General features: G+C 36.0%; 1 protein-coding gene across 4 annotated transcripts in view; it reads left to right on the plus strand.

Moving 5' to 3' along the window:
* Positions 1-15660, plus strand: part of LOC145678373 (tubulin polyglutamylase complex subunit 2) — a 106451-nt gene that overhangs the window by 19730 nt on the left and 71061 nt on the right. For all 4 annotated transcript variants that reach the window (XM_081748443.1, XM_081748444.1, XM_081748442.1 and 1 more), the window contains exon 2: positions 7481-7568. In XM_081748443.1, the coding sequence (XP_081604569.1) occupies positions 7493-7568 (76 nt within the window). In that variant the 5' untranslated portion in view covers positions 7481-7492. The remainder of the gene's footprint in view (positions 1-7480; positions 7569-15660) is intronic.

The raw sequence follows: 15660 nt of genomic DNA on the forward strand, positions 1-15660 counted from the left end.
GTAAGTATTTAAGCCTTTCTGAGTGCAACTGCACTTACCCTCACCTTTGTTGTTCATGCTGGAGTAGCATACTTAAAATGATGACTTTTAAGATTTGTTCTTTCTGGAGAAAGGGGGAGGCGGCAAATTATGCCATTGCATGGGGAAACAAATTGACTAGGACCGGCCCTGATGACATGTATATAAAAGACATGAATATAGGATGACACAATGTGAAGTAATGCAGGGTGTTTCAAAATTAATATTAGGGTTTTGAAACTTTGTAGTATCTATTACAATTAACTTACAATTATAAATATTATATCAAATGAAAGAGCAACTCAAACAGTTTTGTACGCACGCATGTACATGCATTGTTTCTTCTGTCTGCCGTTAGAAAGAGCAAGCAGCAAAGACGTAGACTAGAGAGCAGAAAGTTTTTTGTGTTTTAATAAAGACTGAATCTGTACAGTGCAACGGTCTGTGTGAAGAATATTGAGGAGACGCTTGCAACTACGTCCTTATCCTTTGCAGTTGCTACAGGTCTAAAGCATACAGACTACGGTTTACGTGTCAATTTCGCAAGTGAAATATTGCTGCATAACAATTAAGATTTTTCTGGATCGTGTCGTCTTCAGTGATAAATCGACATTTCACCTAAGAGCTAATGTGAACACTCATAATGTTTGTATCTGGCCGTCAGCAAATCCTCAGGAGATGGTACACTTGAAACGAGACTCCCCTAAATTGAATGTGTTTCGTGCCATATGGCGGAAAATTTTTTGGGCCTTTCTCGCCTATCGACTAGATGTGTGCCGTGTGACAAATGAATCTCACATTGAACACTTGTAGCAAAGACTGTTTGAGGTGCTCTTTTACTTGATGTATTGCTTATAATTGTACGTAAAATGTAATAAGTGCTACGAAGACTTAAATCCCCAAAATTCATTTTGAAACACCCTGCATTTCTCACCAACAGTGTTGGAACTAAGATGTAAAAAGGAGAGAAAATTTTCCTTATAAAGTTATTGTTTACAACAATGATATTATTATTAGTCGAGACTATAACTACAACACGAGTTAGTAGTCAAATGTATACTCGGTGGCCCAGGTAGCCAAAGTGGCACACACGGGTGTGTCATTTGTTTAATCCGCTCCTGTGTGGACACTAATTAATATATCGGAATATTATTCGTGCAAAATATAGTTGGACTATAGTTTATCATATTAATGTTTTTTTCTTCTGGGGTCGAATTTCTTTCTCAAATTTCACCCCAGTCAAAAATTCGAGAATTTTCTAATTTCGAATTTCCTTTACTTCTTTTTTCCCTGTAGCTTCCTTCGTTGTAGAAAGACCTCCTTATACTTGCCAGGTAGATACCGCGGATGGATACCTAACTGTTGACATCAATTGGACGGGCCTGCACGCAGTGTTGCCAATAAGGGAAATTAAAGTTTCCTAAATTTGGGGAAAAAATTAGAAATTTTTGTTTATAAATCCGTACCTATACGTCCGAGTGCAAGTCAACTTACGCCAATCGAACATTTGTCCTTACTTAACAAACGCAAGTACAGATCGTTACAATGGGGTAATTAGGGAACGCACGAAAAATTCGTATTTAGGTTCTAACCCTTGGTTTTTCTAGTTTTTCCCTACTTTTCTGTTTACAGTAATATATTTTTGGTAATTATAAGTTTTGTTCCTTAAATATCGTCATAATACTTGTAGTATATATTAGTGGTGTACCAATATTTAATTTAAGATAGTTTGTGTCTGTCTGGTAGCAGTGTTACCAGCTACAGAAAATTTTAATTCCAGATTTTAGGGGGAAATTTTGGAAAAATTATCTGTTTTGTCTCTATTATTTCTCTCTTGTTGGCTATATTGGACCAAACATACCAGTATCTGGAAGTCTCGTTTTTGCTCTACACAACGCACTATAGAAAGTTTCAATAGGATAATTAGGGGAAGTACAGTAGACCTGTTCTCTAATTGGGAAGATAACTGTGATTTTTTTAAAGGTAGAATGAGATATTTTTTATTGACATGCTTACTTTATTAGATATCATCACAATACTTGCAGCATATATTAGAGGGATACCAAAACTTATTTTAAGATAGTTTGTGTGTGACTGATAGTAGTGTTGCCAGCTACAGAAAATTTTAATTCCAGATTTTAGGGCAAATTTTGAAAAAAAAATCCCTTTTTTATTTCTATTATTTCCTTCTTGTTGGCTACATTCGAACACACATACCAGTGTCTCACAGCCTCATCCTTATCGTACACAGCGCACCATAAAAAGTTTCACTAGAATAATTAGGGAAAGTACAGTTGAGGTTTATAATAAACCATGTTCTGTAAATGGTAAGAAAATGGTGAATTTCTGAGGTAGAATGAGATTTTTTTTTTTAATTTCATGCTTACTTTGTTATATATCGCCATGATACTTGTAGGATATATTTTTGGAGTACTTAGGGCTATTTTCAAATAGTTTTCGTCTGTCTGATGGCAGTGTTTCCAGCCAAAACAATTAATTCCCGCTTTTAGGTGAAAAATTCGGAAAATTTCCCTTTTCCCCTCTATTATTACCCTCTTACTGGCTACATTGAAACAAACGTACCACTACCCGAAAGCTTCCTCTTTTCCCTACAGAACGCAGCATAAAAAGTTTCAATAGGATAATGAGAGAAGTGTAGCCCCGGCATATTTGATTTTTGCTTGTGAGGCGTAAAAAGTGTCAAAATTTCATGTGTATGACAGAATTTTTTCTTTTCCTCTTTGGATGGAAACAAGCGACTTCAGGATTTCACTGTACCTTGTCAACACACCGAAGATTTTTTTAGGCGACTTGAACCCATATAGCAGCAGTGGTACTAGATACAAAAAATTTTGAAATTCGGTTACGGAATTTTTACCCCTACATTTCCCTAAGTAATTTCCCACCCATTGGCAACACTGCAATGACACTTACACCAAAAGATAGCCACATCCATTTTCTAAAAAATAAGGCCTTAACCATATCAATCGAATGAATAGTTTTTGAGCAATAAGTCACTAACTGGAAATGTAGGAAAATGCCAAAAATGACCTGGGGCCGAAAGGAATAATCACACAATTTTGCTAGTATATAGGTGCAAAGAAACAAAAGATTTGTAAGTTACGAGAGCTTCGACTCAAGTTCTGTTGATTATTTCAATAATCTGCGACGTAAATCAATAAATAATAGTTGCCAGAAAAAAAACAGACATTTGAAAAAAAACATGAAAAAGAACGATGTTTTTTATTGAAAAAAAACTTCACAGAAAAAAAAACCGTTTTTTTACAACACTACACCCAATCAGTGTAATGCTTGGACCGGGTTTGATATTGGTTGGTCAAGACGTAAATATACAACTTGTTTTTCACAGAAATATACAACCGGTATATCCATGAGTCAAAAAATCTAGGAGATGAAAGGAGGCGGCGGTGGAGGAGAAAGAATCTATCCATTCAATGTAACCTCTCGAAAATTACAGTTTTCTTTTTTCTGCCGTTGACCTTGGTGTCTATGCAAAGGTCGGCGCTACTACCACTAACATTCATTTTCTACATAGAAAGACATTTGGTTGAAAGATGGAACTATACATTCCTTTTCCATTTGTTGTATTTGCAGAAATTACCGGAAACTTTTAACAAATGACCGTCTGATTCGGGAAGCAAAATGCTCGTTACTAACCAGTGTTGAGCACCCCCACTCACTTTCGCTGGCGGTAATTTTTATCCATATTTAGGTCACCAAACTGAGGGAAAGAGTTGCTTTCCTTCTTCTTTTTCTTTCCTACTTGAGGGTGGAACAACGTGGATGTTTGGAGAATTCCTAGAAATGAGATATTATCTGTATTTATTTTTATTATATGAAAGAGACAAAAGAATGTGTTGTAGCGTTTTGTAACTAAGTTTGAACATCACACCACAATGTACGAATGACAAACTACGACAAACTAAAACGCAGAAAACGCACAACTTTTTTTCCAACTCACAGTTGTGTAATGAAACTATGACATGAGTTGAGAGAGAAAAAAAAAAAAGTGACACACACTACGGTGATGTTCAGGAAGAGTTCCTCATCAGTGAGGGACTGTAATGGAACTATGGCATGAGTTGAGAAAAAAAGTTAGCTCAACATATTGCAAAAAGGAATATATCAAAAAAAGTTTTTTGTTACATAACTAACATTGTTTTCTAGTAATTATATGTAAAAAAATGTGTATGTGTACTTAAATTAGGTTACAAAACAATTTTGGATAAACAGTCACACTTATCGGGGACTAATGAGGTTCTCCGGCAGTCACGCAGCGTAAAAAGTAATTAAGTGAACAAACAAGGCTGTTATGGAGAACCTCAGGGTCTGACTGACAAAATTTATACAATATAAAAAGGTAAGGGAGAGGACCAAGGATCATCTCAGCAACCAACCAGCATCTCGTCGAGTAATCGAGCAGCATCTACACAACATGGGTCGAAAATTAACATTTATACCGTAAATTGTATTTTTCATTTGTACCAACTCACTGTCATTTATATAAGGCTCCAAGCTTGTCGGATTGGTCTCCTGCGAAAGAGCATAATCTGAATTTGTATTTTGGTCTTTAATTCATGTAAAATAAAGTCTTGCTTGTTATAGAAGGAAATTATTAATCTGTTAATTGACATCTGACAGGCAAGAGATCCCAAACTACCTCAATATTTAAACATAATTGTATTTCCTGTTTTAACGCAGTTCGTAAAATTACCTCATTTTATATAATGTAGCTACTATTTTTTCCGTTATGTTATGCGATTTAAAAACTGGCATTTATATACTTAAAGAAATGTAAAGATGAATCGAAAACTAGAACCACATTATGCTTATCATTATCATTATCATTATGCTTATCATATATAACTTCTTGACTCAAAGTGATATTATGACGTAAGTTTCATATTCACAAACATCTTGCTTGACCTTTCATTAACTTGTAATTTTCTTTGATAGGTGTTGTTTTAACAAATTACAGGCTATAATCAACGCACAATTTCAAAAATTCAGTTTTAATACTCTTAAATTTGACTTAAATTAAGAAATGTTCATATTTACTGTATTGTAACAGGACAATATGCCTTCAAACAGCAAACACATAATTAAAAGTAGAGGCTCCTCCGGAGGGAAGTCACCGTTAAAAAATTAAAGTTTTCTTTCTTCAAGTGAGAGAGAAAAGATAACCTAATGGACTTACAAGACGTGGGACTCGATTAGAAACACAATTTTACGGGCCTTAGGTTTCCAACTAACTTGCATATATATAAAGGGATTGGAGTAATATAACTTTAAGCCACATTTATACGTATTGTTCCGAAAAAAAAAAACGAAATTTATCGCTGCACTACAATACAAATTAATGAAGGCAAGAACACCATTTACGATATTTACTGCCATCTAATCTCAATTTTTGCAAATTTGTCAACAGCAACGGGTAGATTTTGTTTTTACAAATGCGGCTTAGCACTATATTGCCCCAAGCCAATTATCTATCTATCTATCTATCTATCTATCTATCTATCTATATATATATATATATATATATATATATATATATATATGTATATATTTATATATCTGTATATATATAGGGTGCGAATTACCGAGGGAGATGAGGGGGATTTTCCCCCTCAATCACATTTTCTTTCCCCCCAAAGAAGTCAGCTGAAGTATACCCACCGGGGATGCTCGCTTCCCCCCCCAAACTATGCCCAGTGTAACTCCAAATTTCTTCGGAATGATCGATGCAAACTATTCAGTTTTGGTCATTTCTACTTACAACCTAACTATCCACTATTTTCAACGTTGTTCAGTTGAACTATATTATTATGACTATGGTTGTTACTTGCAACTGTACCTTCGTACCCTTCAGTTCGTTATCGTTCGTGAATTTGAATGTACTAATTGCGTATAACAAAGCCATCACATATGGATTTATAAATGTTCTTAGCGGTTGGTCAAGAAGAAGTAAACAAATAGCTTCTTCCACCATACTTGGCGAAGTTCGGACATGCCATATTCATCCTCTACATTTGTATCGATTATCATCTTATTTTAATTTTTGTTATAACATGTTATTTCATTTTCCAGTGTACTCTTTGTTAGTACATGCTCTTCATTCCCTAGTAGTTTGTGTGTATGCAACTCAAAAGTTGCATTTAATTTGTGATAATTAGCATAGCAATTACTGCCTTTACAGCTTACGGAAATGAACTTTTGAAACTGCACTCAAAATCTGAGATATAGGTATTCTCTCGTAAGTATATGTTAACGTACACGCTGGGGATTCGCTCCTAGTGAGCAGACATGTTAGTGAAGGTGATTTTTAGGTGAATAAGCGCATAATTGAAGATTTGTTTCAGCATTTGTTAATACGACTGGTTCTCCGTGTCATTGTTCGTGTCTGTATCATAGGTGTCCAAACTCGCGAGCCCGACGCTCGTGAGCTCGGCACTCACGCTCAACCGGGCTCGGGCTCAATAATTGAGCGCGAGCCCGAGTGAGCCCGAGCCCCAATGAAATAATTGAGCGCGAGCCCGAGTGAGCCCGAGCCCCAATGAAATTAGTGAGCGCGAGCCCAAGTGAGCGCGAGCCCACTTGAGATTAGTGAGCGCGAGCCCCAGTGAGCGCGAAACCAATCGAGAGAAGTAAGTGCGAGCCCGAGTGAGCGCGAGCCCAGTTGAGGGAAGTGATCGCGAGCGCGAGTGAGCGCGAGCCCAATTAAGAGAAATGAGCGCGAGTGCAAATGAGCGCGAGCCCAGTTCAGAGAAGTGATCGCGAGCCCGAGTGAGCGCGAGCCCAGTTGGGAGAAGTGATCGCGAGCTCAAGTGAGCGCGAGCCCAGTTGAAGGAAGTGATCGCGAGCCCGAGTGAGCGCGAGCCCAATTAAGAGAAATGAGCGCGAGTGCGAATGAGCGCGAGCCCAGTTAGGAGAAGTGAGCGCGAGCCCGAGTGAGTGCGAGCCCAATCCAGAGAGATGAGCGCGAGAGCGAGTGAGCGCGAGCCCAGTTGAGACAGGTGAGCGCGAGCCCGAGCGAGCCCAATGGAAAATGGCCATCTATGACTTGATCATTTGCCACAAGCCGCATGAAAATCGGACCTCAGTTAGAAATTATAGACCCAAATGAAATTCGTGAGTTTTAAAAGAATCACTCTGTAAATAAATCTTCTTTCCCGTATAGACGATAGATTGAGTCTGATGCAAAGCTAAGTCCTATTTTAGATAATTCTTGGCAACTGTAATCGGGCTTGAATGTGATTTTACGCTTAAACTCACTTGTGTTCCAACCTAACCTCATGCTCAGTTTGTTGAAAATGAGCTAACTCATGATAAAACTCAAAGGTGTGGGTCTCTTTACAATTCTGATGTCTTCGATATCAATATTATCAGAAATTTATTATTATTATTAAAAAAAATAATTGCATATATTTGTATATTTCAGTGAATTTCTCATATGGCGTTTGTAATTGAGACCGTCACTGAAGATTCTTTCTATGAAAATTTGACGCTTGGATTGCCAAATGTTCTGCGTAAGTATTCTAGAAAATTATAATATATCGTAATTTTCGAAACTATGGTGGTAATATAACCCAACAGTTACGTTAAAAAGAAGTATGTACTATAAAAGTTTTGATGTTTGATATAAATTATTTTAAAACAGCTGGAATGTATTCACTTTATACATTAGAGAAAACCACTCCAATCGAACCATTTTGAAATTATTAACAAGAGCTATAAAATGGATATTTATCTTCTCTGTTAACGTTTTATATATTAGGGTTCATACTAGTCAGGGAAAACTCAGGAAAAATGGTGCGAGTGAGAGAAGTTCAGCGAAAAAGACTGGAAATCAGGGAAAATCAGGAAAATTTTATAAAATATATGTTTTCTAGCATTAATTGTATACCAATTTCAGCTTAGCCAATTATTATAATGGACGTTGTTCAGATTTTTATGGAAGGTAAGTGGAATGTACGAATGTAGCAATTGATTACTATTTATCTCTGTAGAATAAATGTTCTCACATATACATATTTACCGTTATTTATTCCTTATTTATATACCAGCGTCATCCGGCACCTGTCATGAAAGACATGGAATTTCCTGCCAAAGGTCAGGGAGAAATCAGGGAAATAGATTTCTCCAGATCAGTAGGAATCCTGTATATTTAGTTGCACTATTTTGAGGCTATTATAACCATAGTTAAGCTTAGTTGATTAATAACATTTCAACCACGAGACTCATTAATGTATTTGTTTTAGAATCTCTTTAAATAAATACAGTAAAGAGTGATGGATTTTTAGTGGTTTTTATTATTATTATTATTATTATTTTAATTATTATGAATTGTAGAATGTTTACTTTTGATGAGTAGAATTCCACGTTCTGTATCCAGCTAGTAACTCTGTACTGGAGAACATTGTGTTTAGTTAGAGTTTTCTCGTTGGCCTCTTTTCTTCTTCTGTCAGTTTTTATACAGAGCGTTCAATTTTAGTGCCAACCCCGAGTCAGTTTTCCTCTGCTAACTCCTTCACATCCATCTGCTACAGGTATACGTAGAAGACTGGCAAAGCAATGGAACAAATAAGAAGCAATTGAGAATTGTTTTAAATTGAATGTACCTTGAGGACAATTTTAAATTGAACGCAATTACATTATCATTCACTCTGCGAAATGTTACGCAGTTCTTTCAAAAACGTGACGTGAGTAATAAATTTAATGAAGTTAATCGGAAAAGAACTGAGTGTGCTGTTTTTGTCAAGTCTTGAAATGGATACAAGTAATATGGAAGATAGTTTTGAGAAATGACTTTTCTGACGTGGTTTATTTGAAATTCTTTGTGGAATTCTTTTAATTTGCTATACTAGAGTAATTTGGTTGGTTGGTTTGGAGTTTAACTTCCCTCTCAGTTCCGATGTGGACCTACAACTTATCAGCATATCGTGGGATTCACATGAGCTTCCATCGGGAATCGAACCCGTCTCCCGCTCCCAAGACGTATTAGTTATCAATATAGCCACGAGGGTTGTACTTGAAGCAGTAGGTCGTCTTGTTTCTCAATATGGCCTTGGTCCTGAAAAGGGACGTTATGCTACAGGCAATCAAATCCGAATTACGTTCCTTTCTTTCTTTCAGTCCTTTATTTTTCTTACTGTTCCATTTTTCCAATCGAAATATGCCTTAACCAAACTTCTTTACTGGAGTGTGGCAGTTTCAACTTGCAAAATTCTTTGCTTGAACTTCCTTTTTTCAGTAAGTCTGGAAATCCTGAAATCAGTTATATAGATATAGTTTGTGCTATTATAAAAGCACTATTTCTTTGTCTCTTAAGTTTGTACTAAAAATTTTTTCTCTCCTAAGTTTTAACGAATAATTATATATGTTCTAAATATACAATAACTCATGAAAGGATTAAGTATAAATTTCTTTCCGTGTAAGATGTTAAGATTTATTGCGATGAATACATGTAAGCTACGAGTTCCAGCTATTTTGCAGGCTGTTTCGAATCTTGGTGACAAGAGTAAATCTTCCGCAGTATGTGTATCTTGTGATACACAATCAAAAGTTACATTCGGCATACTTGCTTTTCCCCAGTCATATAGTTGCCGATGAGTCATAATTTGATTTCCATAAGGACGTTGTAAACTAGCTTTCCCGGCTAGTCTTTTCAATCCACCACATGTCCCTTTTCCATGGTCCAGTAGCAAGAAAGTGCCACTCTACCTTTATACCAAAGTCACGTTTATAGAAACAAAGATTAATCAATTCTTTCTATTTTTGTCGTGAGATTCAGCTCCATCTGAAAATAATCCAATTTTGTTGACTGCACGAAATTCTGATTTAAAAAAAAAAAAAAAAAAAAAAAAAAAAAAAAAACTGTAGCTGGATATATTTTGTGTATATATTGTAGCAGCTGTGGGTATAAGATTAGAAGAAGCCACAAGTAAATGGTTCATTTTTCATTTCGGAATACAGTTAGAAGATTAAAATTATTGATACGTGGAAAGACAAAAACCAGTGGAATTTGACAATAGTATACGCGAGGTTTTTTTTTTAAATCACTAAACATGATTGGGGGGAGCAAGCATCCCTTCGGTTAGTTCCTTTGGTGGGATCAAAATATGAATGAGTGGGGGAAAATCTCTTTATTCACCCGGTAATTCTTAATCTGACTCATATTTGTAATTATGAATGCAGGTTATTTCTGTCAATAGCTTGCGCTCTACGTTTTCTTTTCACACCCCATAGGTTGGGAACTACTGGTCTGCACACTACATGTAGAAGGAGCAGTACAAGGCTCCTCAGAAATAGGAGAATTGGAATTGCTCGATATGTACATTTTTTTTTTTATTTTTTTTTTTACCCCTGGCAATTTTATATTGTATATTACAGTGTATTTTTTCCTACTGTAATTATTATAACGTAATCAATCTTGACTTTCTTCATTATATCCGAGTGTATTTATAGACCAAGTAAATTTGCACAAATAGATATTAAAATTTAGAATACATGTGACGAATTGCAATTAACTCTTACTAGCATATAATTTATTTATATGGAAGTATCAAAATTAGCTTAATGAATATTTGCTATATCATTGGTATGATTGTCTGTAGAATTGCGGGCAAAAGTTGCTCTTGTACCCCTCCTTGTTGACTTATACTCATAGGCTTAGCTTTATGAGTGTCTCTATGTCTCATGGTTCGAAAATTCTCATGATGAGAACTAGTATAAAAAGATAATCTCAGTAAGAGGTGTTTGTAGCATTTTGAGTGTGAAAGTTAACGTTATAATCATGTTATTAATTGTTTCTTCGAATGAGTAGAAGCATCGAAATCATATAGAGTTTTTAATCGTTACATAATCTTCAGAATTGTCTTTACAATTAAAACAAACTATGCAAATATTAGTTATTATAGTTAATGCTAATTATTAGTTATTGATATAATAATAAGAAATATCACTATATATGCAATTTTATACTTGTGTTTTTGCACAAAGGTTTCGAATGTATTGTGGGAAGCTGATTTACATGATACCAACAAATGTTACTGATATCGTGTTGCTTTGTTTCTGGTAATCTGTGTGAAGTGAATTTTCACAATCGTTGAATGTCTATACAAAAATTATGTCATTTGTGAACTATAATAATGAATTTGAACTCGCGATTATATGCTTAAAATCTCAATCCTATGTCACTGAATTATCTTTTTTTCTTGCTTCCTACAAGTAAATTGGTTATTTTTTCCAGTAGATTTATTAATACATGGAAAAAGTAATAAATTGCGTAGAGAGGTGTATATAGAGAACTGAGACAGGTCTAAATATATGCATTATAAGACATTTTATCCCTTCCTAATGAAGCGCAACATATGGAAGATTTTCTTCTGCAGATCTTTGTCTCTTTGCAGTGAAAAAGTAAAACATGAGAAGGAGATTAGAAGTATGATGAAAATGTGTACAAAAATGGCTGACGGACTTTAAATGTGCTTACCCCATAAAACAAAACAGTGGGGTGTATGAAGTTGTTACCACATGTAATGAACCTACAGTGGAATGTTAATACAAGAATGGAATGTATTAACAGAACACAGAAATAATTAACAAGAATGGTATAGCAGAAAGGAATATTAATACAAGAATAAAAGAATGCGTTAGAGACAGTTCTAATGAGTTCTTTGTCTCAGGACAACCTCAATATTAAACAGTTAATGTCCTCATTGGGAAAAGGATCTGGGACTACTCTATCTAACTGTTTGGCTATACGAGAGTACTACTGTTTTACTAGTTTTATTATTACTGTTATTATTGTTTACGCGAGCGTTTAGTATATTCATTTCGCAGTTCACTGTTTAGGGACAAAAGCATGTAAGCGCAAAAGATTTAGAAAAGTGAAATATTCCACTTACCGATTGACTCGTTACATGTAAACCCATTATCTGACGAAGCTGCATATCTGTGTTTTATTTATTTATTTAAGACAAATTTAAAGTAGTAGTATAATAAGTAGGGCTCGGAAGTTGAAGACCTAAAAAGTGGGAAAAAGGACTTAAGAACTGAAAAAAAGGACGTAAAATTAAAACTCAATTTAATTAGAATTACATATTTAATGAATATAATGCTCAAGAAATACAAGGTTCTGGTAGGTTAACTGTCTGTTCTTCTTCCACAAACTGAAGTACAAACTAAAATAAAACTTCCCCACCCTCATCCTCCCTTGCTAGAGGACATTGTTACCCTCCTTATCTGACTTGTGATTGTTGTAGATCTAATCTTACCAGTCTAGTCGTTAAAGAATGTCTTATCATTGGAATTTTCTTTACTAAAGAAAAGATGTTTAAGAGGTGGCGGCGATTCGAGTTAATGGCCAGTAAATTTACTGTCGAAATATGAAGTGAAAAAAAAAAAAAAAAAAACCGTAAGAGCTATGAAAAGCTTTAAAAAAGACCAATAGAAACCACTGTAAAAGGCAAAAAAGGACAAATAAAATCCACCATTTTCTGGCCTACAATGACCCAAAATAAACATATCTTATGTTAAGCCTCGTCTTCGGGCACTCGTGAAAAAGAGGATTTTCCTCAACTTCCAGGCCCTAATAATAACCAATTGATAGCAGGACATTTCCGCCTAACCTTCCAATGTATTTTGTTAGAAGCGATAATGTCACAATATTTCAAGCTAAAGTTCGAGAGCTATCTAAAACAAATTGAATCAATAATCAGAAAATAATTCATGAAGTTGCTTTTCAATACGAGGGAGGTTCAATAATTATTGTCCCCGGCATATTTAAAATACTTGAGCTGGGATGGCTGATGGAGGATATTGTAACCTAATGTCTTTGATGCCTATATGCTAAATTTCAGAACCATAGCTACTATATTAATATTCTTTTTTGTCGTTTCAGGTGTGAGAGGTGGCACCTAGTTGAAAAATGGATAAAACCGAACAACGAGGTGTCATCAAGTACCTCCAGAAAAAGGGGTTAAGCCCAAAGGAGATTCATGAGGACATGATCAGTGTGTTGAGTAATGGGGCTCCTTCCCACCAGGTGGTAAAGAACTGGTGCCGCGACTTCCGTTGCGACAGGGAAAGCTGTCAACAGGCCCCTGGTGCTGGTCCTCCAACAACAGCATGCACCCCAGAAAACATTGATGCTGTGCATGATACGATTATAGCAGACAGACGAATCACGGTGCAACAGTTAGCAGACATCATGCATATCTCTGTAGGCTCAGTGGAAACCATTGTGCATGAACACTTGGGATTCAGAAAGGTGTCAGCGCTATGGGTACCCAAAATGTTATCTCGTGAAAATCAGAAAGAGAGAGTTCGATGTTCAAGGACTGGTTTGGAGGTTATGGGGGCAGACCTGAAACAGTTCTGTGATTTGTGACAGTGGATGAGACGTGGCTCCACCACTATGATCCCGAGTCCAAACGACAGAGCATGGAGTGGCGGCACAGCAGTTCGTCTCCCCCACGCAAGTTCAAGGTGCGAGCATCAGCACGCAAGGTTATGGCCACAATTTTTTGGGATGCGAAGGGTGTGCTCCTTATTGATTACCTGGGTCATTCCATGTGAAATCAACAAAGCCCACAACCCGACCATCTTAGATTTTTACCAAATTTTAGTATTTCGTAGGGATTGTCGAGATATGGAATTGAGCAAAGTTGGAATTGTGTCGAGATATGGAATTGTCCTGTGTGACGAAGATTCTGAATTATGGGGGCTCAAAAATACGAAAAAATCGTCCACTTTGGTACATACACGAAACTTTCGGACAACACTGCTCTTGATCTAATTGGCGTAGAGAGCTGATTCTTGTTTTGTTTGAAAGAACATAAAATAAGCTTTCCAACGTTATATCGCATGCTTAGTTTGGGAAGAATATCTATTCAAGGTCACCCAGTATGACCTTTTGACCTTGAACTTTTGAGAATGCATATCTTCGATTTTTCTAAAACTCGCATGTAATGTACACACAAGCTTACTCTATAGCATAACGGAAATAGAAGTTGGGACAGTAATGGGAACTTTCAATAAATTTATTTTTTAGTAACAATTTGTTTGTACCAGACAGAGTTTTAATGTATGAAGCAGTTTGCAACAATGCATTTAATATAATAATAATAATAATAATAATAATAATAATAATAATAATAATAATAATAATAATAAAGTAACAGCTATCGTGTCCAAGCTGGAAAAGTTTTTTTTTTTTTGGGGGGGGGGGGGGGGGAGAAATGCTTTTGCTTTACGAGCCATGTAGTTAGTGCAGTGAAATTCTTGCTGATGTTTTCTGACAGGTCAACTTTTTGGAAGTACAGTTAGCAATTTTACTTGCATACTTCTATCCGCTGTTCGAATTTTTCCTTTCAACTGCATTATAATTTCACTTTCTGCTGCAGTTTGCTTCCCATACTCTGTAGAAGTGTCTAATAATTTTGTGATCTTTGGGGTGCGGTTTAGAGATTCTAACGCACTTTCTTTGACGCACTGCTCAATATCACTGTTTCCAGCATCGGTGCTGCTAATCATCACACTCTGTTTATTACAGAAGTCGCACTCGCATCACAAGGTGTTGCTAGATTCTTACGACAGGAATCACAAATTTTAAATCCATCTTTTAGCGATGAACACTGAAATCATCCATGGCAACATATTTCTCAAATTTCTTGTGACATTTCCATGACCTATATTAAATGCATTGCAGCAAACTGTTTTCTTGAATCTTGACGATGACATTATTCTGCTATAATGATTCGTTAAATAAGACTGACCATTGGAACACTGACTTAACAGACACCACAATCAAGCTTCTGTTTTCAAGTAAAAATTCAGCACCAGCACATAAACACCTCAATCGATATATTTGAATGTGTGGACTGTCCCCTATCAACACATTCCTCTTAGTAACGTATCCACACCTCTCAATCTTCCAAACCTTTATGTAGCAGATGACTGCGCAATCTATCATGCTCTTGTGCAATGCTACAGTGTTGCAAACTGCTTTACACATTAAAACTGTCTGGTACAAACAAATTGTTACTAAAAAAAACTATTTTATTGAAAGTTCCCATTACTGTCCCAACTTCTATTTCCGTTATGCTATAGAGTAAGCTTGTGTGTACATTATATGCAAGTTTTAGAAAAATCGAAGATACGCATCCTCAAAAGTTCAAGGTCAAAAAGTCACACTGGGTGACCTTAAATAGATATTCTTCCAAAATTTGGCATGCGATATATCGTTGGAAAGCTTATTTTATGCTCTTTCAAACAAAACAAGAATCAGCTCTTTACGTCAATTAGATCAAGAGCAGTGTCGTCCGAAAGTTTCGTGTGTGTACCAAAGTGGACGATTTTTTCGTATTTTTGAGCCCCCATAATTCAGAAACCTCACCACACAGGAAGCTACAACTTTGCACAATTCCATATCTCGACAATCCCTACGAAATACTAAAATTTGGTAAAAATCTAAGATGGTCGGGTCTGAAATCCCTGTTTAATTTGTTGATTTCACATGGAATGACCCACCTGGAGGTTGGACACTCTATCACGGGGCCTATTATACAGCCCTAATCCCTAAGTTACGCGAAGCAATCAAGAAAAAACGGTGCGGGA

The sequence above is a fragment of the Thermobia domestica genome, chromosome 2 (assembly GCF_964235325.1).
Source record: "Thermobia domestica chromosome 2, izTheDome1.hap1.1, whole genome shotgun sequence".
NCBI classification, from domain to species: Eukaryota; Metazoa; Arthropoda; class Insecta; order Zygentoma; family Lepismatidae; genus Thermobia; species Thermobia domestica.